This window comes from Thermobia domestica, chromosome 12, assembly GCF_964235325.1.
Source record: "Thermobia domestica chromosome 12, izTheDome1.hap1.1, whole genome shotgun sequence".
NCBI lineage: Eukaryota > Metazoa > Arthropoda > Insecta > Zygentoma > Lepismatidae > Thermobia > Thermobia domestica.
The window spans coordinates 31,080,091-31,106,424 of NC_137465.1; the positions used below are offsets into that span (position 1 = coordinate 31,080,091).

The 26,334-nt window shown below is 36.2% G+C and overlaps 1 protein-coding gene across 3 annotated transcripts in view; it reads right to left on the reverse strand.

Moving 5' to 3' along the window:
• LOC145666392 (uncharacterized) overlaps window positions 1-26,334 on the reverse strand; it is a 107,225-nt gene that overhangs the window by 65,662 nt on the left and 15,229 nt on the right. For 2 of the 3 annotated variants that reach the window (XR_014127737.1, XM_081733590.1), the window contains exon 2: window positions 8,654-8,777. Coding sequence is in view for 2 of the 3 variants with exons in the window: in XM_081733590.1 (XP_081589716.1) it covers window positions 8,654-8,777 (124 nt within the window). In the remaining variant the exon portion in view is untranslated. Of the gene's footprint in view, window positions 1-8,653; window positions 8,778-18,008; window positions 18,127-26,334 lie in introns of all 3 variants that reach the window. The other variant, XM_081733591.1, reaches the window with a different exon arrangement.

Below are 26,334 nucleotides of genomic sequence, written 5' to 3' on the forward strand. Positions count from 1 at the left end.
CTTTCTGGCTACATCGTTAGCGCAGAAGACTGGGTTCGATTTCCGCTGGGAGTTCATGTTGTTCGGATCCCACTCATCAAGCTGTACGTTTACTAGAGCCTCGGTGCTGGAAGAAACGTTAAACTTCAAGCCAACTAACCAACTTATTTATCCTATAAACAAGAGACTTGAGTATAGTAAGGAACTGACTAATCAAAATGTCAATACTTCCGAATTTTGTCAAAGAAACAAGAGACTTGGGTATAGCAAGGAATTGACTAATCAAAATGTCAATACTTCCGAATAGCCTAATTTTGTCAAAGAAACAAAAGACTTGGATATAGTAAGGAACTGACTAATCGAAATGTCAATACTTCCGAATAGGCTAATTTTGTCAGAGAAACAAGAGACTTGGGTATAGCAAGGAACTGACTAATCAAAATGTCAATACTTTCGAACAGGCTAATTTTGTTACAGATGATCTGAAAACTATAGAGCAACTCAAAGTATCTCATCATAAACTGAAAAAGCAGTGATCCATTATCAATCCACTGCTCGATGGATGTCTTTCGAACTCTTCATAACCATCTATTTCGGCAATTCTTGTTCATATTACTCGAGTCCTTGAACATTTCTTAAGTCACCCTTTGTCCCTTGATATCTAATCAAGGATTTATTTATCCGTCTATCACAATTTCATCTTGCAAGATGATCGATCCACTGTCACTGCAATGCATTTTTACTTTCGAGCGACGATACGAAAGTACGACGATCATTAAAAAAAAAAAAAAAAAAAAAAAAAAAAAAAAACCTGAAATTGATATTTCAACGAATTTACACATTTCATAGCCTCTACACAAATGTATTCACTTGTCTAGAGGTCATACCGTTCAACGAATCCGCATCCACACCAAAATTTAAACTTAAGGTGAGTTTTTCAAATTTTCTTCCTACTCCTAAAATTAAAAGTAAGTAAAAATTGAAAATTCCGATTTTTCCGAAAACGGTTCTAACGGTTTTGTTTAAATTTCATATGTCAATATTTCATTAACAATCTTATATTGTCGTATAATCATTTCTGTGGGATGTCACCGACTCCAAGCTCATTTTATCAAATTTGAAAGAGATTGGAAAAGAGATTGTTAATTTTGAACTTTATTAACCGAGCCTCGTATATGAAGGAATAATCTCGAAGCTTCTTTCATTAGTTTGGTATGTTTTGTATGTGTGTTAGTAAGCCTAGCTTCGATTCTACGGCCGTATATGGTTAAACGGTAGAGGAACTGATCATGTGATCGCAGCATTTCTGGTGATTGTTTCTTTGTGTCTGATTTTCGGGACTCTCAGCCGTCACCCACGCACTGTTGTAGCTGAGAGTTGATTGGGCAATGATCCTCTCTATATTTGATTTTCGGGACTCTTACCTTCCACCCACGCTAAACTGTATCTAAAAAAGACCGCCATAGTTAGCTAAGGGAATCTCCAGTGGTGTTTCTGCTCGTGTCGACGCACGATCCGTGTTGATCGTTGCTCTGTAGGGCCCCCCTGATCATAAGTCGGGTGTGCCATCCTAAGGTGATTCTCGCGCCTGCCTCACTGAGAGCTGGATTGCTTGTGTCCTTGCTTTATTAAGAGAGCTCCCCTTTGTTCGGGTAGAGCACAAACATTAATTTGAGTTAGTCAAAGATTAAAATATAATCTTTAAATGTAAAAAGGAACTCAGAGTCAATTGCTTCCGTTGACAATATACGTTATGTGAAGTTACTCTCATGTCCCAGAACACCAGTCTATGTTTTCATGTGCTGACTCATCACGCATCATTTGGGCTTCCCACGAGTGAAATCCTAAATTGATTATCAGGCAGTTGGCATTGGATTAGTGCAAACCAGTTTAAATTTTCGTCTGTGGAACCTGTTACGGACCCTTGTATCCACTTGAGATTCGACACCTGGGACAGCATCAGCAGCGAATCGAAAGACCGGTCGAAGAGCATTGTGAATGAAATCAGGTATGAATTGTTGAACATACTAAAAAGCCACCACAAACTTTTATAGTTAAAATCGAAAACGGCCGTAATAATTACAAAGTAAAAGTTTGTTTGTATAAAAGTTTCAATGTTATTTTAAATGCAGGAATATATATTGTTAAATATTATTACAGGGTACATGCATAATATACCTTTAAATCAGGTTTATTATTGGCATGTAACATTGATTTTTTAATTCGTTGTGCATGCTTATGCTTAATTACAAGTACACATTCCTATTATACGGTTCTCATATCCCCGACTTCCGCTCCCCAGCTCCGAGTTGGCGAGGATATAGGTATGGTTGAGTTCGTGATTCGTCGAGGCACGGCTGGGACAGAAACAAAAAAGTGAGAGAGAGAAAACAAATTAGGTAGAGAGAGAATAAGATAAAAGGGAGTGTTGCGTACATTATACAGTAAATTCTAACCAGGACGAAAAACACGATCTCAGGGAAATCTACTCTTACGGGTGGGTACCTTTAGAACAATTTTCTCAAAAATGACAAGCGATTTTGTTCATATTTCATAAACAAATATTTCGTTAGAAACCTAATAATATGGGATAATTTATTCTGAAAAAATATGTAATGGGTAGTTTACTCTTGGGAGTAATTTTTCCAGGCGATTTTGTTCATTACCATAAATAAATATTTCGGCAATAACCTAACAATATGGCAGAACTTATTTGTCCCAAAAAAATATATAAGGGATATTATACTCTTGGTGGTAGATTTTTCTGGGCAATTTATTTTTACGAACGACTGAGGCAATTTTGTTCGTATTTCATAAATACATATTCTGTTACTAATTTTACAATACAGCATAACTCATTTGTCCTGAAAATATACATAAGGGATAGCTTAGTCTTGGAGTGATTTTTTTTTTCAAAGCGATTTTCTCAAAAGTGACTCGGGTGATTTTGTTCACATTTATAAATATATATCTCGTAAATAACCTCATAACGTGGTATAACTCACTTCTTCGGAAAATCTTAACACGGGGTAGTTTACTCTTGTGGGCTTAGTTTCCTCGACAATTTTCACTCATATTTTATGAACAATATTTCATTAATAGCCTGATACTGGAGCATAACACATTTCTCTTTTAAAAAATCCACAAAGGGTAGTTTAGTCATAAATGTGTGTTTTTCAGGCGATATTCTATAAAAAAAAAAGAAAAAAAAAGCGACAATAACTTACCAATATGGAAAAACCCATTTGTCATGAAAAATCCACAGGGGGTAATTTACTCTTAGGATTTTTGGGGGCGATTTTCTCAAAAACATTTCAATGAATGTTGTTCACATTTCTTAAATAAATATTTACCATTTTCGTAATATTTTATAGAGAACCTAATATTGCGTAAATTATTTTTTAAGGAATATATCCACAAAGGGTAGTTTACTTTTGGGGATAAGTTTTCTTTGGCCGAAGTTTCCTTTGAAAACGCCTTATAATTTTGTTCGTATTTTACTAAAGCTTTAGTTATAACTAAAGCAAAACGTGATTTAGTTCAAGAAATTGGAGTGAGAAAGTTTCGTGCAGTGATCATAGTAATATCCGCCACTTTCATCATCTTTTTGATCCATATGAGCATTTTCATATATATGCGAGGGTTATCAGTATAAATTCTCTATGCTTCGTTCTAAATCTTAATGTCTGATTTTCTTAGACTGTTATTTGTTTGTTTGTTTGTTGAAGATCAATGTCCCTTTTCAGCACCAAGGCTAATGAGATGTGGAACTATAATTTAAGGTAACATCCCAACTACCGTAATAGTTCAAGTTGTAATGCTCTTCCACCACCAATCGAATCCAGGACCAAAGATGCACACGCGAATCAACAAGCATCACAAAGAGGAAGGAATGAAACGTGAAGCAACTATCGACTGCATATCCCAGATTCAAATTCGAACGAACAGCGCTTAAATATATTTAAAAGAAGTTATTTATTCGCCGTTGTTCAATTTTCAGCTTTGCCGAATTTAGCATTTAGGAGCCATTTCGAAAGAAATAATCAAAAAGAAATTTACAAAACTTATGGCAAATAAAAGAAAAAAATAAAATAAAAAGCTGTTAAAAACGCAAGTACTACTCTACTCTATTATCCTTGACTGTGCACAAAATATTGTTTTTTTTTTTTTTTTTTTTTTTTTTTTTTATAAAAAGGCCTTGTGTCCATCTTAAACATAAATTAAATATAATAAAGAATACAGACAGCCTTGTAAGAAAGTTATGTTTAAATTATTTTCAGAATATTGGTTATGTAAAAGTAGCTCTGCAATATCGCCATTCGTTAACAAAGACATCGAGAATAATTCTATATTTTCCTGACGATATTTTGACTGACATAGTCTGTCGCTAATACTTCAACTATTGATATTGTGTCATACAACTGACGAAGGGCCCCGCAGGGATCCCTCGCCCTAGGCCCTGAAAAAGCTAAGGCCGCCTATGCTCACTTGCTCTTCCATACAACCTTCTATTCAATATCTGAAGCCTAAGTTTTGATGCACGCAATATGGGACTAAATAGTTCTGTAGTTCTCTTGATTCTTTAAGTTCTATTTCTTAGCCAGTGATATAATTATCGTCTTCGAGAAATCTTTTGGCCATTCTCACTCTTTCATAAATGTTATTACATTTACCTGAGTCTATTTACCTGATTACCACCCTTCCCTTCCTTCATTTCTGCAACATCTAATCTGTAATCCATGGTTTCTTCGCTATTTTCTGCGGAATGCTAACATGTACCTGGATATTTGATATCGTTCTGTAGGACAAATTTTATCAACATGAATGTTGATATATTTAATTAATTCCTTACAATTTTCGTTAATTAAAGTTTAAAGGTGACTGCCCATAACAGAGGGATGTCTCTACTAAAATCACTGAACTTAAGACATACTGTGAACAGCAAAGCAAACATAATGAAGTTACAATATATAAGAATGCTTCCTCATAACTGTAATGGAAGAAAATAAGGACTATCGAGAAGTGACATCAGGATTGTTCCTTTTTATTGTTTATTTATTTACTGACTTCGAGATAATTTGTATCGATACTGGATGGATCTCTTCATTAGAATTCTGAACTTCATTAAAAGTACAAGTTTTTAAGAACTGATGAATTTCATTCGGTCATAACATCTGTAAATGTTGTTCAATTTTAGTGCGGTTTGTCGCAAATGACGCAAGAAGAATGAAAATTTTATGTTGGTAGGAGGATAATCACTTATCTTTAAAGCACATGTTGCAAATGACTTCCATTTTCCCTCAGGCACAGTCAAACCCGTCGCTACCTGTTGGTTGCAGAAACACAATATATCCTAGGTGACGTTTGCAATTCCTCTTGTGACGCTGGCTCGAAAGTATTCTAGTATTCATCAGTTATCTCGGTATACGCGACTTTTCAGATAACCCCTTTGGAAGTAATCTGGGAACGTAAGATCAAGAGACCAACGTAATCTAGGACTACAAGTTCTTAGAAATGATCCGATAACCACTGCTGACCAGGGCCATACTTTTATGAGACGTGTGGCATATAGCTCCATCGTGCTGATAATAACCTGTTAGTACAATTCCGACCAGTTGTTGGACAAATTCATTTAAAATGTCCGTAACGAACTATATTCACTGTCCTCTCGGAAAAAAAAGGTCCTACTATCGTGTTGCGGACATAGCATATCACACTCCAATTCAGAAGGGATACTTCAATTAGCTGATGTAGATTTTCTGATGTCCACATGCGCATTTCTGAGAGTTCACGCAGCCAGACAAGTGGAACTGTGCTTCGTCTGTAACCCATGTGATTTGCAAAATGTCTGGGATACGCGTAACGAACTGAAGGAACTATTGATAGTAGGTAACCCGCTCTGGGTAACACAATTCCTGAACAGCAGTTATTTTGTGAGGTCGTAATCATACTGCCTTGGAAGCTTTCTGGCACGTAGAATAGCTGTCTCTCGTCTCCTGGAATAAATGACGTAGAGACCTTTTTTGGTGAACTCATTAGATGACACGCGACATCAAGCACCATCTTCACGTCGCGTTCGATACTTACCTCTTTCACTGACAGGGGACATGTTTCGGTTTGAAGGCGAGGATCAACATAAAACTTGGTAGAGATATACAGGACTAAATACGATATGACGGCACCACTACGCGGTTGTGGTTCAAAGAGGAACAGAATGAAATTATTAGATTTTTATGGGAAGGTGTGAAACGGGTTGATATTCATCGAAGAATGAAGACGAAATATGGAGATACCTGTTGTCATAGTTGCATGTCTACGAGTGACACAAGAAATTCACAGGAAGTACAACTTAGATGATTGATGCTCCCCGTCCAGATCAGGCTCATCGAGTTGTGACAGAAGAATTCATAGCCGCAGCAGATCAGCTTATTCAGGAAACCGCGTGTACCCTGGCTGAAATGGCTTCCTTGCTGAATTCAGTACAACACATAACGTTAGTGCATCACGAACTCTGCTCCAGAAAAGTGTCTGCCAGGTGGGTTTCTCGAGCGCTGACACAGGAACTGAAAGATCGTCGGGTTGACATGTCAAAAGCTGCTGAGGTGTTTTGAAAAGGAGAGGGGGATTTTCTAGCTCACATTGTCACCGAGGATCGAACTTGGGTGCACCATTTTCAACAGAAGAGGAAACGTGCAAGCAAAGAATGGCGACATTCTTCTTCGCCGAAACCAAAGAAGTTTTGCAGCCAGTCTTCTGCAAGGAAAGCCATGACTTTATTCTGGGATAAGAATGGTCCTATTCTAGAATACTATATACCCCCAAGTAGCACAGTAACTACACCGACCTCGTTAAGAACCATTTGAAGACAGCAATACGCACACAGCGTAGGAGATTGCTAAGTACAGGTGTTCTGCTTTAACATGATAACGCCTGTCCCCATTCTGCCTGTGCAACCATGAAAACTACCGACGACCTACGCTTCAAATGCTTCCCACATCCACCATATTCGCCATTTGGCACAATCAGATTTCCACATTTTTCGTCCATTAAAGGAGAACCTTCGAGCGCTGAAGTTCAAGTATGATGAAGACGTTCAACCGGTGGAGCACAAGTGACTACAGCGTAAACCAGAAGGATTTTCCTTACGGGTATCGAAGCAATTCTTATCCGATGGCGTAAGTGTGTTGAATTGGGAGGAGACTATGAAGAAATAATGTACAAGCAAATACCTTCCTTGCAGTAAAATAAAGGGAAAAATTAATCGCTGTATTAATTTGATTCTTCCTCGTACCTTATTATGTTGTTTCAATTCTTATGAATACGGAAATCTTACAGGTATTCTACTATTCTAAAAGAAAAATAATAAAATAAATAAATATAAAATAAAGTAAAGAAGAAAAGGGAATGGGATTCGATCCCATGTCAAAATGCATTGTAAGTTTGTAGTCTGTTGATATATGCTTGACAGACATTCTAGAAACTAGGCCTAAACAAGTAGATTCAACACTATACTTCCTTACCCAGCTTCTTTGCTGGAAATTTGTGATTTTCCTTTCGCGACTGCGAAAATCCGTCGAAAGCGCGATTGCCAGGGAAATCGAACCTAAATGTCTTTCTATGCTTATTATTTTACTTTTTAATACAAGGAATGCTTTCTTAATTATCTTTTACTAATCACTCAACGTTAGTCAAAAAGGAAACAAAAAAGTAATAAATGCGAAAAATTGTGAACTTCAGTATACGCGCAAGATTTAATAAGCATAGGTGTACGACGTACTAACATTATAGTGGCCGCAACAACAAGATGGCCTTAGTGAGTGGTAATCGGAACTGTCCGAACAGTCGTATTCTCTTAACTTAATGTGTGTCCAGCGTTAGCCACAGTTTTGGTCCATGCTACATTATTATTAATGACTTACACATGCGGGTTCTTTCTTTCTCTATATATAGAGAAGGGGGAAATGAACAAATATTGACCAATTTGCCTGCATATATGGGTTGTTCCTTCTCTGAATATTCTGTTAAAAGCAGGTTGAAAGTGTTAAATAACAAAGCAACACCAAACACCTGGAGTTTCCAGACTACTTTTTTTCTTCGTCAAAACATTTAAGACATTTCATTCTTTACTCATGTGGCGGAGAAGATCAGCTTTTGCTCATCCCTCTATTCTCGCCTAGAGCTGACGTCCAGTTCGAATTTTGCTGGCAACACCGAATTTCGGAGAAAATATCTGTTTCACTACCATGTAGTGGGAGAGAAGGCTAATAGGTCAATTTTCTATATCATCCACTAAAGATTTTAGGCTCTTGCCCAAAGAATACAATATTGTGTTCCACTTCCGTCATCCTAATATATCTACAGCTCTTTCGTTGCACTTTTTCCTATTTTGCCCTTTAGTTTCATTTTTGAAAACTTTTATTTCCAATTCTACATCGACACCTATATATTACTTATCCAGCTAACTTAGATTTCGCATCTCATGATAAATAGTTACCGTTCTAAACTTTTACACACTAATTTGGGTTCGATACCTTGTAGTTAGGTGGATCTCACGCTGAACTCATTCTCATGACTCATACAGTCTTTGTGCTGAAAATGTACGTTAAACTCAACATAAACTAATATTTGATAATACTGCACACATACGAATTATGTAAGAATAGATATGACTTACCAGAAAATTTGTTGATTTCATCCTGAGTGTGTCCTCGTGTCAGAAGATTGCGCGCTGACAACGGTGCATCATTAATTTCTACTTCTGAAGTATATAAATCACCAGCTGACTTTGTATTCCCACCCTAAAAATAAACAATTAAATAAATAAATATCGCATTCAAAATTCAGCACTATCGAAACTATTATACAAAAACGAATGACTAACTAATGTAGCTATATATTAGAATCAATAATACCTTCCTTGACTGTGGTACTTCAATTCCATTTATTTTTATTATAAACCTCCGATATTTAGTTTGGATAAATGAATTAATTTTTGAATTTTGAAAAGCATGCTTCAAAAATGTGAACATAATTTTCTTTCGCGCACCGAATCCTCTGTTAGACTACCAAAAACCACAGGCAAATTAAAATTAGTCCATTCGGTTTAATGTTACTGAGGAAAGGTTATATATAAAGTTATGGATGATGTGCACTTTTGTCGGTAGAGTATGGAACTTTTTGCTTATAAGTACATAAAACTGATGATACGTAGGTTGAACAATAAAGACTGATCAACAGTGTTCATGAAGTGAATACAACAGCAAGGCACAGAAAACGAAACACGCCTATGTAGTGGGAGAAATTACGAATAGATCGAGCAAGTTTGAACGCCATGACGTCAGGAATGTCACTTTGTCAGTCGTTCAAGCACACGTAGTTTCAGTTTCGCATAAAGCAACATGGAAGTGACACGCGAAGAACAGTACAGAAATTCTGTTGACTATCTTGCAAAGATCAACGTTCCGTGTGTACTCTCATCCTCCATATAGCCCTGATTTAGCCCCTTATGACTTCTTTTTCCAACTTTGAAGAAACACCTAAGCGGACGGTGTTTTGCATATTCAGGGGCAGTGGTGACAGCTGCGGATGCGATTTTGAAGAATTTCCTCCAAAAATGGCTTCTAATATGTCTTTAATGACTGGCAAAAACATTGGGACAAGGGCATTGCACATTATGGGGACTACTTTGAAAAAGATAATCAACATTTGGAGGATCAGTACAGGTAATTATGTTTTATTCATTTATGATCATTCTTTATTGATCAACTCTCGTATCTGAAATTTTCATTGAAAAAAGGTTTTCTAATCGTCTTCAGGGAAAACAGTCTCCAAATACGCTACATGAAAATGTTCTAGGATAGGATATCTACTATTTCAGGCAAATAAAATCTCTGAGACTTTTCCTAGTTTTCCAAACTAAATAATTTTTCATTTTAAAATTTTAGTGAAATACAATAAACACTCCTCCCTGATTAACTACAGCTTCGTAACTTATATTTCCAAAATATATATGTATACTCTTTGAAACGGCTGATGTAAAAAATAACTCAACATTATTGATGTTATATGGAAACAATGTGAACCTACAACACGACTTATTTTTTTTTTTCAAGTGACAACGATAAGAACTCTCTTTTTCATGTGAGATCAAGATTCCTTTTTAAATATAATTGGTCAGTCATCGTACTCAAACATTTGGTAACTGAATACGAGAAGTTTACGATTATCAGGCAGACACATTAACGCCAAACCGTATAGGTCAGTCTTTCACCCATGTTGGTCGCATTACACACAAAGAAAAGCTGATCCTCAATTTTCCTAAGACACAAAAACTGACATAATGGCAGAAAATAAAATTCCGAAGTTGTCCAAAGCGAATCACAAAGAAATATTTTGCAGTTCTAAAGTGTTGAAACTGGAGTCTGACGGAAGTATTGTAAGTCAATCATCTAGGCGAGATAAAAAAAACTAAAGGATCAATGGAATGTATTGAATGAACTCTTCACTGTCTTCAGCAATTCAAAATGCATAACAAACAGAAGAGGCAGCATCAATCTTATTCACAGTATGTTTTCTTTTTAATGTACTACATATTTTAATTATAATGTTAAGTCCTCGGAATATAGTGAAGAGCTTAACACGTTAATTAGTAAACAATATATAACAGTTTTCTTCTATTAGTGAACATTCGAGATCAAATAACTGTGAATAGCTAACTTTTGTTAGTAACTTTGTGCATCTGCGGGGGAAAAAGTTAGCATTCCTGAATACAGAAAAGTGTCTCTTTTCCGGGTTAAGGTAGATTATGAATTGTTGGCGCAAGATCCGGTGAATATGGTGCATGGCACAGTGTCTTCCAGCCAAGTTGCTAAAGGGTCTCACGGGTCCTCTCTGCCACATGTGGCTTGGCATTGTCGTGCAGGAACAGCACACCCTTAGCAACTGCTGAGAGTTGAGGTCAACAGTGATGGTCTGATTAGGTGGAAGGAGCTCGTAATGCACCACATGCCGACAATTCTACCATACAGGGAGCATAATTTTCCATGAGTGCAGAGGTGGTCTTGAAATGTGAGGAACAGGGATTACGCGACGATGTCTGGTACACTTGGGAGTCACAGAGGACCCAATTTTCATCACCAATGAGCAAACTATCAAAGATGAGTGTTCCAGGTGTCGAGTGAGCACGAACAAACAGTCTGTAACCAGTTTCTTGTTGGCTGCCGACAATGTGTGGGGTACCTACTTGCTTAATTTGTATGACTTCTCTATTCCATGTACAACGATAACATGTGTATTTATACAGTATATTTTGTTTAATATTCAGGGCCAAAGTGTTATTTGATCTGGCACTAGCAACATAGAAGAAGAAAACTGATATGTCATGAATAATCTTGTTTTGCTGAAATATATTCTACGTATGTGAACCTTTAGATGCATTTCGGGGGTCAACTTGACCCCCGGGTATTCTTTTTTGTATTTTAAGTATATGTTTTTTTTAAAAAATCTTACTGGTTCTTTCTGACATCCTGCAATAGGTTCTTCTGTATTATTATTTTATATTTATTTAATAATTTTGTTTACAATAACCGTGTAGGAATATAGTATTTTTATTTGGGGTGTTAATTTGACCATTTCTTCAATTTTGTTCTTTTTTGGTGGAATTTTGAACAAGGTTTCATAGTTCAGTTATGACAGTTACCACACCGTCTTGTATACACGCATGAAGAAGAAGAGGAAGAAAAAGTAAAAGAAAAAGAGGAAGGCGAAGAAGTGTAAGAAAAGGCCTGTATGATTCTCTAATTGCTGGGAGATTTTTATTACGTCAGATAACTGATGTCTAAGGACTGAGTCTAGTCTGATAGGCTATTGTTGTGCAGTCGAAACAGTTTGGTGAAAGATGAGTGGTCTTACAAACGATGAAATTTTGCAGGAACTTATTTTAGAAGAACAGGAATAACACTGTACGAGGATATGGGAGTGGCAAGTTTGAAACCCTTGTACACAAAAGATAAGGAGTTCACCTACCGGACGAGATAACTGTAATGAAAAAGAGAATTCTAGGTTTACCGGTAACGTAGCTGAACCTAACTCCCAAGTCAGTATTATTTTCAAAAACAATCGATACAACCAACATAACTTAACAAATGTTAGTAGATTTCGTAGCAGTTCGAACCGGATAGAAGACACGATTTTCTACAACAGGAGGCAAACAATAAATGGATTAAGTTCTCCTCATGGTTCTTCACAAAACTGCTGTTCAATGTAATTTGACTGATGTGATATGAAGTAATACCTTAACCTAACGCTTGCTGGCGGGGAAACAGATTAAAATTACGTCAGCAATTGAAACTCTATGTCGTGAATTTACAAATTTAGAAATTAGTAAAATTGCTTTGAACTCTTATGTTGATTAACATTTACTCGGCATTAATAATTCTAATTTTGTACGTAGGATTTTGAAAGTATATATATATATATATATATATATATATATATATATATATATATATATATATATATATATATATATATATATATATATATATATATATATATCACACAAATGATGCTCTTCGTGTCATACGAAAAACAAATGGTTATAGATTATTAAAACTTCGGTTAAGAAGTATTTCCCATAGCTAATTTAAATAACGTTAATTTTCCTGATTAATTCTTGGAAAAATAATTCTGTCCCATACATAATGTAATGCACAGCTATTATATAAATGAACTGTCGCATTACACGATACTTGGAAGATGGTAAGATCATCGGTAGGCATCAGATGATCTCTAAATTAAAATCTGAAAAGGAAATTATTTTTTTCGATGAGTAAAGCCTCGGATCCAATGTCGAAAGCTAAACCCAACTATGATTGTATTTATGTTTTGGATTACATTTAAAATTTAATAATCAGACGAAAACTAAATAAGTAAAATCAGTTCGAGCTGTAGCAACTATGTTAGTATTTTGTTTATCTATTAGTAATTTTAATTGTCTATATACATATATTATTGAGAATTTAATTCTAGTTTTATTAAACAGCCCTCAACAAAATATGATAATGATATATGAATGATTTAAATAATGTGATGAAGTATGAGGATTATATACAAATAAAAGAAGATAATACATAATGAATTGTAAGATGTAATTTGAGAAAAGGCTTTTAGCAGTTTTAGAATTGATCTCAATTAAAACATTATATAGATATTCATATGTTGTTCTTAAATACTGCATAACGTAGTTGACATCTCATAGACCTTCATGCACAGCTTGATAATTAACGATCATTAATTTATATGTACTACGTCTGATAGAGAGAAACCGTTTACGTTCTTCATTGAAGGAGTTTCTCCATCAGCACACCGAACCTCCAATTTTATAATGGAACACGTACCAGTATGTGTGAGTAGATGCATTTCAATAATTTCAATTGATATTAATTAATGTCGTTTCTTTTCCTTCAATTGTTGTGATTTTTATTTTGTTTCATGACATATTAATTATGTTTTCTAATTTTATGATAGTTGCCCCAAACGAAAGAACATTATTACGTTGTATCTTAACTATCTTGGCTTTAACAACAATAATAATTGTTAAGAAAATAATTCAATTAAGGACCTAATTAAATAAGGAAATGTACGATTTTGAATTTGCCTACTTTTCGACGGATAAATAAAATGTAATTAATTATTATTCAATGAAGTATTGAAACATGTTATGGAAATAAGAAAAAAGTATAATGTAATATATTAATAATTTATAATTTTATTGTATGAGGGCAGTTCAAAAAAATACGGTAACCAATGTATATGATATATAAGTCATATTACGGTCCAGGATTCTTCCTTAAATTCGGAACAATTCAAGAATTCCCGTAGTTCGGGAGCCATCATACAACGATAACATGTGTATTTATACAGTACACTTTGTTTAATATTAAGGTCTAAAGTGTTATTTGACCTAGCACTAGCAACACAGAAGAAGAAGAAGAAAACTGATATAACATATGTCATGAATAATCTTGTTTTGCTGAAATATACTCTACCTATGTAAATTAAGTGTGTAATCCTTCAAGTAGTTTATGGAGTATAAGATTTAAGATCTTAATAATTCGAAATGAGTATATAATTATATATTTGTTATACATGTAGATGCAATCTGACTTAGCGAAAACATGGGAACTTTCTGCGAGTTTATCATGCGTTAACCACTGTCCTCCTCAATGGCTGCTTTCAGGGCCTCGTCATAAAATATATGTGGTCGCTTACTGCGAGGTTCACCCAAAAGGTTTACATCATCCGAATGGAATTTCTGGAATGCGGTGCGTTCGTTCACGGCATTCTCACACAATGGCTGACATATGCGACAGCTGACAGGCACACTTGAAAGTCATACAACAAACACATGTGAACAAGCTGCTTCCACACCTCTATTTCTCTTCGACACTGGACGAGCTATAACTGCTATATGTGCGCAACGTGCCTGTATTACTGAAGGTCGATGGTCAGATTAACTGTCGATCAATTGGCAGGCAGGTACGTCATTTTATTTCCTCTCTGTGAGTGCATGATTACTGAGACGTCAAAAACGGTAAGAACTTTTTTAGTTACCTTGTAGGTGGTGCTAATGTTATCTGTATATACAGTTATAAAGTTTTCTTTCTATAAATAAGTAATCTGTGATCTCAAGTCATTGTGACAGTAATTGACAGTAGCTTAAACAGATGTGTTTCGAGTAACAGAGAAAAATGAATAAAACTCAAATTTGTGATGTGATTTTACTCTTTTTCTGGAAAAGAAAACAGCGGAGGAAAATCATGAGAAGATTTTACCTACATTGAGTAATTTATGTCTTTCCTATGTAACTGTTCGACTTTGGGTAAAGGATTTAAACGTACCAGAACAAGTACTGAAGATACTTCACATCCTGGAGTTCCGAAATCATTGATGAAGTCCAGGATTTGTTTTTAGCTAACAAAAGTAAAAGCGCACCAGTTAGTAGAAGCCATAAGCATCTCTACTGAGCAGGTTAACTTGATTTTTCATAATGAATTGCGCACGCACAAACAAACAAACAAACTACGTAATATGCAAACAAACTATTTGCTGAGCAAAACAATATAATCACATTTAAAAACTGCATACGTGTTACAGTTTCTATAGATAGTGTCCGATGAAGCCAAACTGTTGGTTGGTGAAACTGTAACACGTATGTAGTTTTAAAATGTGATTATATTGTTTTGCTCAGCAAATAGTTTGTTTGTATTTAAGTATATACAAAGCAAAGCTTCTACTTGGAAAATATTACAGTGCGTAAGATGGGTGCCGCGTGTACTCACTCTAGAGCAGAAAAACACACTGACAAAAAGAGAGATGACATTATTCAAGGCAATTCCACACAATAATCATTTCATAACGAACAATACCATTTTTAGGAGGAGGAAGGTTTGTATATCGCACTACTGATGTACGTTGAACATAGCAGGTAACCAAAAAAGTTCTTGCCGTTATAGAGCAGGGATAAACAGAGCAATGCAGTGGACGCCACGTACATTTAGGTTTCGAAGTAATCTTCATCAGCATCCAATACCTTGTGCCAACGTCCCTGCAGCTGCACAATATCCTGGTCATAAAACTCGGCAGTCCTGCATGCAAAGAAGTACGTGAGTGCGTTCTGCAGGTCTTTTTTCATTTGCGAAGGATCTCCCACGGAGGTGGTTATCGAGCGAATGAAAGAGGTGGTAATCTATTGGCGTAAAGTCCGGTGAATATGATGCATTGCATTGTCTCCCAAGCAAACTGCTGAAGGGTCTCCCGGATCCTCTGTAGCACATATGGTTTAGCATTGCCGTGGAGGAACAGCATACCTTGCGATTCACCAATGCCGGCTCCTTCTGTCGCAATGTACAGTGCATCCTTTGCAACTGCTGAAAGTAGAGGTCACCAGAGATGGTCTGACCGGATGAGAGGAGCTTGTAATGAACCAATTGCCGACAATCCCACTATACAGAGAGCATAACTTTCGTGGGGTACACAGGTAATCTTGAACAGGGTCGCGTTGGAACAGGTTAGGAACAGGGTCACGTTGCGATAACCAATGTCTGGTACGCTTAGGAGTATCGCAGAGAACCCAATTTCTTCGTCACCAGCGAGCAAAAACAAGATAGATGTGTTTAGGTCCCGAGTGAGCAAAGACAAAAAGGCTATAACTCGTTGTTCCTTGTTGACTGCCGATAATGTGTGAGGTAACCACTTGCTTAACTTGTATGACTTCCCTATCCCATGCAGAAGCAGTTATGACTGTTTCAGCGGAAGCATGGAACATTTCTGCAAGTTCATTACACGTTATCTCGCTTAAAACTTTCCGCAATATACAGTTTTTAATATTCCAAATCCTTTATCATCTTCGCTTTGTTCATTTCACTCTTTAACGTCTAGACCAGGGCACAAATTTCCGGTGAGTCCCCATTTGTATCCAGGAGTCTTCTTAATTCCATTTCCCATCTTAATTCCATTGTCTATATTTTAGCTTGGCGATAGGCATTTGACCTTTGTCTTCGAACTACGAAGAAAAAATGACCAAATTCTCTGATCTTGTTATTGGATTCAAGACATAAGCTTTTGTGCCCTGCCCTAGACTAAGATATTTCGTGCTTTTATACATTTTTTTTTCACTGTACTTCTTCCAACTGTCTGAATCACTTAGTCCATTTACAGTATTTCCCTAATCTTTTTAATTCCTCTCATAATACTTGTTGGATAATTGAACGTTCCTTTTCAGCCTCCAAGGTACATGAGACGAGACCTACTGTTAAAGGTAGGATCCGAACTAAAAAGTGTAAAAATGGATGATGTAAAGGAAAAGAGTTAACTTGTCGCGTTCGAATAAACTTACAATTACAAGAAATTGCTTGACGTGTAGCATTCAATTACTGGCACATAATTTCGCTATAATCAGACAATCGCTGATCATATTGAAATTAATACTATTCTGAATTGTTAGTTAACTAGATATGGAACCAAATTATATCATTGATTGCAAATTAATTCAGCATAATAATAATAATAATAATAATAATAATAATAATAATAATAATAATAATAATAATAATAATAAAACATATTTAATCATTTCCTATCAATCGACGAACTTGGCATTATGCACCTCGTTCCTCGTTGTCAAATATCATCTTTTCAAATACCCAACAACACAAATCACTACTCAGGTTAATATCAAAAGCAAGAACCTCAATAGGAGTCGAACACAGGACCACGCTCGGCAGCCACTCGGTTACGAGAAGGTACAGTCATTGCATTTACGTTACTAATACGGTTTCCTGTATCTGTTGATTTTCCTTCATAATTCGCTCATTTAAATGTTTAGCCTATAACTAAATGAGCCGAATGATAACTGTGAGTGATTTTACAAGAACTAGTGGAATAAAAATGCGGGACGAAACGATATTCGTGCGATAACCTACATATATAATAAATTCAAATGGACTGGGGTCAAATCAAGATCCTCACATCTGAGATGAGCGCTCAATTATTGAGCCACCACGCTTCCCCACCCTCCACCTTGAAATTCTCTGTCTGTTAGTTCGCGTTTTTATTTGTTATCTAAATTTAAATTACTTTTCTTCAAATTTCCTACCGAATCTACATCTCATTTTTCCATCATTCAACTTTACAATATGCAACTTCTTTTTCCTTACTTTTCTCCTAGATGTTTTTCAGTTGGTTTTACTTCAGCCAGATCTGCGAAAATAGCGACGTAGGGAGAACCTTCGTGTTCATTACAATATGCAGAATCAATAATTACATAATCATATTTGACCTAACTGTTCATCGAATGGAAACTAAAAGGATTTAAAATTCCAAGTAAACAAAAAACTAAAAGTATCCGTCTTCATTTACACAAAGCACATCATTGCTCTGGACAAATAAGGTACAGTTCAGCACGCCCATTATTTTTGTGCCGATTTTATTACTATTGAAAGACTGGAGTCAATGAAGGCCCAACTTACTTTCCCCTTGAGAACAGACGATGGTGGGGGTTTCAGTTTTCCCTTTGCAATGAGCATTGCATTGACTTTGGCTGCGGCTTCGGCGGCAGCTTCCAAACTACTCTTGTTGTTCATAGCCCTGAAAGAGAACAAACAGAGTATAGCCCACCTGACCTAAAAAAAGCAACATTTCTTGAGTCATGCGCATGCGAATTTCTGATTGGAAAATGTTCATTGTGCACTAGATAGGGTGTGAAACTAGCTTTCATTTAGATCTGTTTTAAACAACCAAAGTTGAAGTGAACAGGCACGGCGATGAATATCTGATTCAATACATAAAATATATTACAGAGTAACACACACTAAATGAATTCAACAATTATTACAAATACAACAGCTAAAGTATGTTCATTGAACTCTAAAGGTATTATCACGTCATTTTTTAAAAAGAAAAATAACCTAAAAACAGGATAATTTGTAAGTGCCATGATATACAAAATGCTTTAATCTATAACAGTCAATATTTTTTTTTTCTTAAATTTTTCCTTATCGAGAAGTATCCCACCAAACGTATGACGCTACAATAAGTTTCCAAATCTATGAGGAGCGTTTAAAAAGTTATTTACCTCTTCAAGATTGCATCAAAATTGACAACTCGAGTCCAGAAAACAAATCGGACAATTAAATTATGTCATTAGTTTTTAATATGCAATTTCCACCGAACGCAACACACTTCTATTTCAATTACAGGGATCCCTCGGAATGGAAGGCAACATCTATCCTATTTAATCAATGAATCACTGCTGACTTAAAGAATTTTATCAGGAATAATAAACTGCTCGTTATTAAAAATGTAACACCAGGAAGGAGACATCATAGGAAGTCCAAATTTGCAGAATATGTAAAGCATGGAAAGAGGATGAACAATTGATTAGCACGATTGCACCGTAAAGCACCGGAAGAGCCGGGATGCCATCTGTTGGCAACCCACGGAGAATGTCCAAAGAGCCACAGTTCAATGGTAGACATACGCTGAGCTGATGTATTTGTGCATAGGTCAAAAAATGTCTCGTCGTTGAATGCAGCAGACTTTCCACCAAGTTCCAACCTTTGATGGTGGTCGAATAGTGGGATATCAGGAGTGTGATGGTGTGTGTCTTAAACTACCAAAGTTCAATTGAACAGGCATCATATTGGACGAAATGCGGCCACAGTGCAGTGTATATGGATTCGATGGTTCTATATACTACACGGCAACACAGAAGATCCAAGCAATCGCGTCATACCACGGGCCGCGAGGACAAACGGCTTGTGTGTATGGCTCTGGCGGATTGGACAGGCACATGCACTGAGGGATGTTGCACAGTGCACAGTGACGCCACGAAGAGTTCTACATCCTCTGGCAAAGCGAGACACATTTGCACGGCGTCCATTGCTGCAACTTCCGCTGATTGCACAGCACATATATGGGAGGCTACAATGGTATTGTGAACGTCACATCAAGGAAATCAGTTTGTCTGCAGAATCCACATTCTTTGACGTATGCACAGGCGAATTATTATGAAAGACCTGCCACTTTTTTTATTTTTAGTTTATCGTCCACTATTACGCACCGAAACTAAGGAAGACCGTGAAATATATATATATATATATATGATAATGATTGAATTAAGAAAGTGGGAGAAAACACGAGAACTCCGAGAAAACCCATACATATTGTGTTTGTTCATCACAAAGCCCACGAAGCTGGGATCGAACCAGGCATACTATTTTTATTTGATGACAACCAAAATGACCTCGATCTGTTAGTGCAGTATTCTTCAGATATTGGCATAGATTTTACAACCAAATATCTTCTACGGATAACTCCTGGGTCAAGTGTTGTACATAAATTTCTGGGGGGAGGGGGTCTAGAATTCTCATGTTTTCACTGCACCGACTCCATATTTGGTTCATAGTAATAGACTCATATCTAACCTTACGCCTCTTTTCTTGGGGAAAGACTTCGAAAGCTGCAAAATGCTTCTGATCTGTTGTCAATAATATTCGAAGCACCCATTGGGAACTTACCTTCCATATCTCCAAATATTTATAAATGATGGAATTTGTTCTGACTGAAATGATTCATTCATGAGATGTGATATGCACTTTCACACGACGGTCTTATACAATTAGCCCTCCACTTTTAATTCATTTCCGATGCAGATGCAATCACAAGCGGTCCCGGCCGACAGTCATCTGCAATAGTTTCCATTGAAACTACACAGCTTTTCCCAGAATTTTCCTTAATAATATGAGAGTTTACCATCATCATATGTGGAATCACTTATTTCCTAATTTTGTTGTTTCTTCCAAGTTTTGTCACAGATTTAATTATCGAAGGAAGTTCTGACTTGAAAATGTGCTGCAACTCAGCCCACACATGAACACCGTCACACATTATCAACACAATCATACTGAGGTAAATAACTTGAAGACTTCTCGCACCATTCAAGAACAATAAATTTATTATAAGAATTGACTATTTCAGATTAAAGCATTTTTTATGCGCTAAGATGTTGCAAAGTTTTGCTTTTTCATTTTGGCAGTATATTAAAAAAAAAAAAAAAAAAACAACTAAAATACACTATAAAATTCAACGGACAGGGTTAATTATTCATTCATTTCACAAGTATTTGCAAATAAACTTCCACTTACACAGCTGATGATCTAGTCTTACTTACCTAGTATCTACTGAAATACTACAATCAAAAGTAACAATTCCTTCAAATACGAATATAGAGATGGTTATCACAATAATGAAAACACCTGAGGAAAAAGCAACTTACCTGACTAATATGGTGTTGCACCAGTTACCCTGCAGTCAGCTCTGATTCCTCGTGTATGGTTTCCAGAGGAATATTGTATCATTCCCCACGAACTGCAGCAGTTTTATTGGCGAGGACAGAGAATATTTGCTCCCGAGTCGTTAGCTTCAGAAATATCCACAAATGTTCAAATATGGGGACTGGACAGACCATAGAAAATGTAGTTCAATCCGATGTTCATGGCACCATGCCGCAACAGCTTCAGCAGTATGAATTGGTGCAATGCCATCTTGGTAAATGTTAACATCTGGACTATAAGATGCACGTGGTCACCTAAAATTTGAACATAATCATCGGCCGTAATATATCATGTGAGCGTAATCAGAGGACCCACGGACGGCCAACAGCATTACAGAGATGTTCCACGTTAGGGAGGAGACAGTTCAGATCATAAGGTTCTTTGGCCGTCCATACATAAATACGGCCTGTTGTTGAAAATAAGAATGAGGACACATCAGACCGACGCGTTCCCAATCATCTTCTAAGGATTGAAAAACAGATCGGTTGTCCACTTTGCATGTTTTCGACATCGACACTATTTTCCTCGTGCTAAAATGCTTTGGCGGAGATCAGCGGTTTGGGAATTTCACCCCAATTGGGCATGTTTAGATTATGAGTCTTTCGTCAGACTGTGATTGTCGTAATAGGCTGTTCCAGGTGCTTATTGTCTTCCGCAGTTACTTTTAGCCGCATTCGCTCTACGGGCCTCGTGACAATCCGTCATTGACGCTTCTATTCCATCAACTACTTCTTTTCGCCATGAATTTTGTAGGCCTCATCACCTTGAACATTGTTCCTCGCAACACTCGTTTTTCTGAGTTCTGTAGTGGACACACTTCCTCGCGACAAACTCAACGCACTGGTCAGTTTAGGTACACTTGCACCAACTAACTGCGCATCCACAGCATAGCCTCCTTGAAACTGCGATGGGTCTACTCTCCCAAATTGTCTATTAGACACAGGCCCGTTCTAGTCCATCTACCGTAATACAAATTACCATCTAACACCTACTAAAACTGGCAGGCGCTGCACACGTATCCTCAGTCAATTTCCCGTGTTGTAAATTACGGGTTTCCATTATTTTGATGATAACCATCTGTATACATTTAATATTGTTTCAAATCATTAATACAATACAATGTGATAAATCATGGAACTCTAATAAGTAAAGAACTTTTTTTAATTATTATTATTTAAAATTTTACAGAGAATTTTTCAATTTCTTCATTACTGGAGAACTGCTTTAACTCTATAATGGGACGGTCATAGTACTAGTTCATTTCAGCTTGAAACCTTATACGTATTTTCCCTACTTATGAAAAGGTCAGGAATTTCACAAATGCAAAGTCAATTCACTTTGTGATTTTAATTTCAAAGGTGATTTTAGTTCCAACGTAAGGTCAAATTTATGAAGGACAGGCTTCTACTAGTAAAGTGGATTCTGAATCACTGCTCGGGGTTTTGCTCAACATGTTGTATTCCTATCAAAGTTTAAACCTCAAAACATGGGTATCGAGAGAGAAAAAAAATGATAATCATGGGACTCCGGAGAAACCCAATAACAAAATAAATAAAACAAAAATCGTTAGTTGCTTATCTTAGGGTTTCTGTTCATACAAGTCTTTATGTAAGCGTAGGGAAGACATCAGACACTAGATATTATAGATCAGTTAGTGTATATTTATCTTACGAACAATACCTGTTAATATTTGCAATAATTATTTTCAAAACTAACCACTCATTTACATTTTCAATACATGATTTATCAACAATGAAAAGTGGTTGCTAGGTTCCTGCTTTTGGAATTTGGATTAACGATCTACGTCTCACGAAGAAGATTCCCCGAAAGAGACTGAAATGAATGAAAAATTAACATTCATACCAGAGTTGGCAAAAACCATGGTTTTTATTGAAAAAAAAAACAAAAGAAACCCGGTCTTTTAGGCTTTTTTGGTTTAAATAATTTGCTCTATGTATTTATATCACATATGGACGGAAATAAGTTTGTTTCGCCTTGGTGTTATTATGCATCAACCGGATTATGCTAGAACGGTACGTGACGTTGGGCGCGAATTAAATTAAAAAGTCATAATGTTAGGCGCTGAGTACTAAGTTCGAATCAAGATATCACAAGGTGTCTACTGTAATGGAAGTTCTTGAATTATACTGGATTTTGTTTTACATACTAGAAATGCTGGAATTTTAAAATTCTAAAAACTGAATTAACAATTAAATTTTGTGAATTTAAGTTTCAACCAAAGTTAAGTGTGCTTTTTATTTGATAACTTTTAAATCCAAAGGTAAGTAGACCAGACTAGATATGATTGACTGCATTACATACATAGTGAGCCTATTCCATTAAAAAACTTAAAGCAGGCCTTCTACTGTAGTTATGCAATAAGTGTGAATGTCAAATACATTTCTAGTGGCTAAATGACCAATGTATGTACACTTAAGTATTATTTTTCACTTTGAAAACGTTCTTTCGCCACCTTTTTTTTAATGGAGATTAAATGCTTACAATGGGACGAAAAAAAAAGTGTGTTAAGTTTTTTACTTTTATATTGGAATGTTAATAAAAAAAAGTGATACCAGAAATACGGCACACTGCAGTTCCTAAACTCAATGTCTTAGACACCCTATATGCGAAATATCTTTCCCTCAACTCGATTAGGATTTAGGATTTTTAGATTTCTGGGCTCTTAGCATCTAAGGCCATTTAGCTCGTCACGTTTGAGGGAGCACACTATCCGGGGAAAGGGAAGGAAGGAAGCGGCCTGGACCTATAAATTAGGTACCATTTGCCTGGTGTGAATGAGGAAAACCCAGGAAAACCTCATTCAGGGTGGCTGGCCTGAAAGAGCGTGTTACACTTTTTTGACCGAGTGCCCCCACCGGAATCGAATCCGGGACCGCTCGCACCGAAGGCGAGAGCGTTAGCGACTACGCTACGCGGAGCCACTTCCCTCAACTCGAGTGCGCAGAAATCTTTTATTGGTAGTTCATTGGACTTCAGGAAGAGAAGAGTTTGGCAAACGTAATACGAAAGAAAACAAATTTTAATATTCATAAATATGTAATAATTAACTATTTTTGAAAAATACAAAAATTAAATCAATATGTTTTAACATTAAGAAAATTATTAACAGTTCGTCTGATTCCTTCATTTCCTAGCTTTCTTATACAATATAAAATTTAGATCAACATTAGATCAGAAGTACAAGAATCGTGATCAAGCGAAAAAATCAATCCATGACGAGGTTAGGCAACAAATGCCACAAACGCATTAAACTGTTTAATTTAGATGAATAAATAAGATAGAGATAGAAAATATACAGATAAATAAGGTGAGATAAAGATAGAAGTGTAGGAAATGTATATATCTTGATTCGCGCTTAGTTTTCAGTGCCTAGCTTACTTTATATGTCGTAAATTGTGATTTTTACTATGTACCTCGCGCCCAAACGTCCTGTCCCGTGCTAGAAGGGGTCACATAAGCTTAAAAGCGTAATCAAAACCGCTTCTCGGCTTACATCCGAGAGAAACTGTCCTCCATTTGAACTCGAAACCGGTACTAACTAGCCACAAATGCGATACGTCTGCTGACTCACTTACGAAGGACTCCTGATAAAAAATACGTTGTACTGATCGTTACATACTTGTTAATATAATTGTCAAGAGTCATTTCAGAAGGACAAAAAGATAAACAGTTGCACAAGTGAAACCATTATACAGAATTACATATGAACAATTTCAAAGTACTGCAGAGTACAGAAGAACTAATTTAGTCCAAGTTAGTTCATTACCACTTTTATTAGACCAAGTTAAAGAAATAGAACGACTTAATTTGCATATCAGTAAAAAAATGAATAAGGATACGAATTATTTGAGTCCACTGTGGCTCTGACCATTTATACATAAATACATACCAAAGATACTTCTGATTTCAATAAATGACTCTCGTGGGATTTGTATTACCCCCTCCCTAAAGAAAAGTACGGCATTTCGATGTATTTTATCAATAGTAAACATTATTAAAACGAAACAATATTTAGAATTTTTCTTTTGATTGCAATTGCATAACAATAATAACTACAAAAAAAAAATTACAAAAGGAACATTCATAAACTTTATATATATATATATATATATATATATATATATATATATATATATATATATATATATGCTTTTGTAGTAATCTCCTTGAATAATGAATGGAGAATTTAAATACGAATAATATACGAGAGTGAAACGTGATAACCCACAAATGTGTGTTGATCAAGATTTTACAGACATTTGCACTTTTCCTTTTCGGTTTACCTTGGCCTCAACTTGGCCTCAGTTGTTGCATCCTTATTGGTATGCAACCGTGCACATCATATTGCATCGGATTCATAGAATATTATTGGTGAATCGGCAATGGCTTTCATGTTCTTGATGCTATTCCTTACATTTCAACGACTCACGTTTACTTAGTATGAGTGCATTTCTGGGCATTTTTCGTTAAGTGCTTCCACACATGTGAATCACCCTGCTTCATATGTTGTGCTCTACCGACACTCCAGATGTCTTTCTCCAGCATTTGAGAACAAATTTGCTACACTTAATGCTCAGAACGTCACTGTTGGCCAGCATCCGTACCTGGCGATTATGCAACCACACACAACGGGCATGAAGGTGTCCGCCATTTTGTATTTGTTCCAAATATCGACTTAATACAAACGGATTATTGTTACCTGGTAGAAACCCTATCAATTCATATCCATTTAGACCAATTTTCATTTGGCAGATTATCCCTGACTCCCTACATTCCTTTGGGGAATCCTTTGCGCGTGCATGGTAGGATTGTGAAACATGCAAAATTCAATACAGCCGGTATGACTTCGTCAGTGAATTATTTACCCGCCCTCTTTACGATGGATAGTTTCCGAACTATTGGCGTCCGAAAGTCATTTTCCCACGCTTTCGGCACCTTGTAGATCCGAAACTATGTCCGATAGCCGAAAGTTCAAGAGAACTTTTTTTTTTTTTTTTTTTTTTTTTTTTTTTTTTTTGTCTCAATGGCAGGAGTCACCAAAATTGAGGATAGCCCTTGTAAGATTCTTTCTGTTGAATTTGATAACTTCTTTGTATTCATTCACTACGTGGTCGTGTCCGGAAAATTATCTACAGGTGAAACAAGTATATGCTAAAGGATTTTTCCTTAGGTTTAAATTTTAATAACCACCAAGATTTGACAACTTTTAACGCAGTTCACTGAATTTTAGAGTGTATTTTCATATTTTTCCATTTCCTATAGTCATCTACAAAATGCTACCATGTAATTCGTTCTTTCACTCTCATAGAATCCGCTCAACAGAGTTTATAAAACAATAATTTTAGGAAGAAAGTGGCAAATTGGACTTTAGTCAGAAACAACGTTCGCTGAAAACTGCCTTAAGTCAAATTTTCATTACCAATCTGTTCCGATTTAAAAA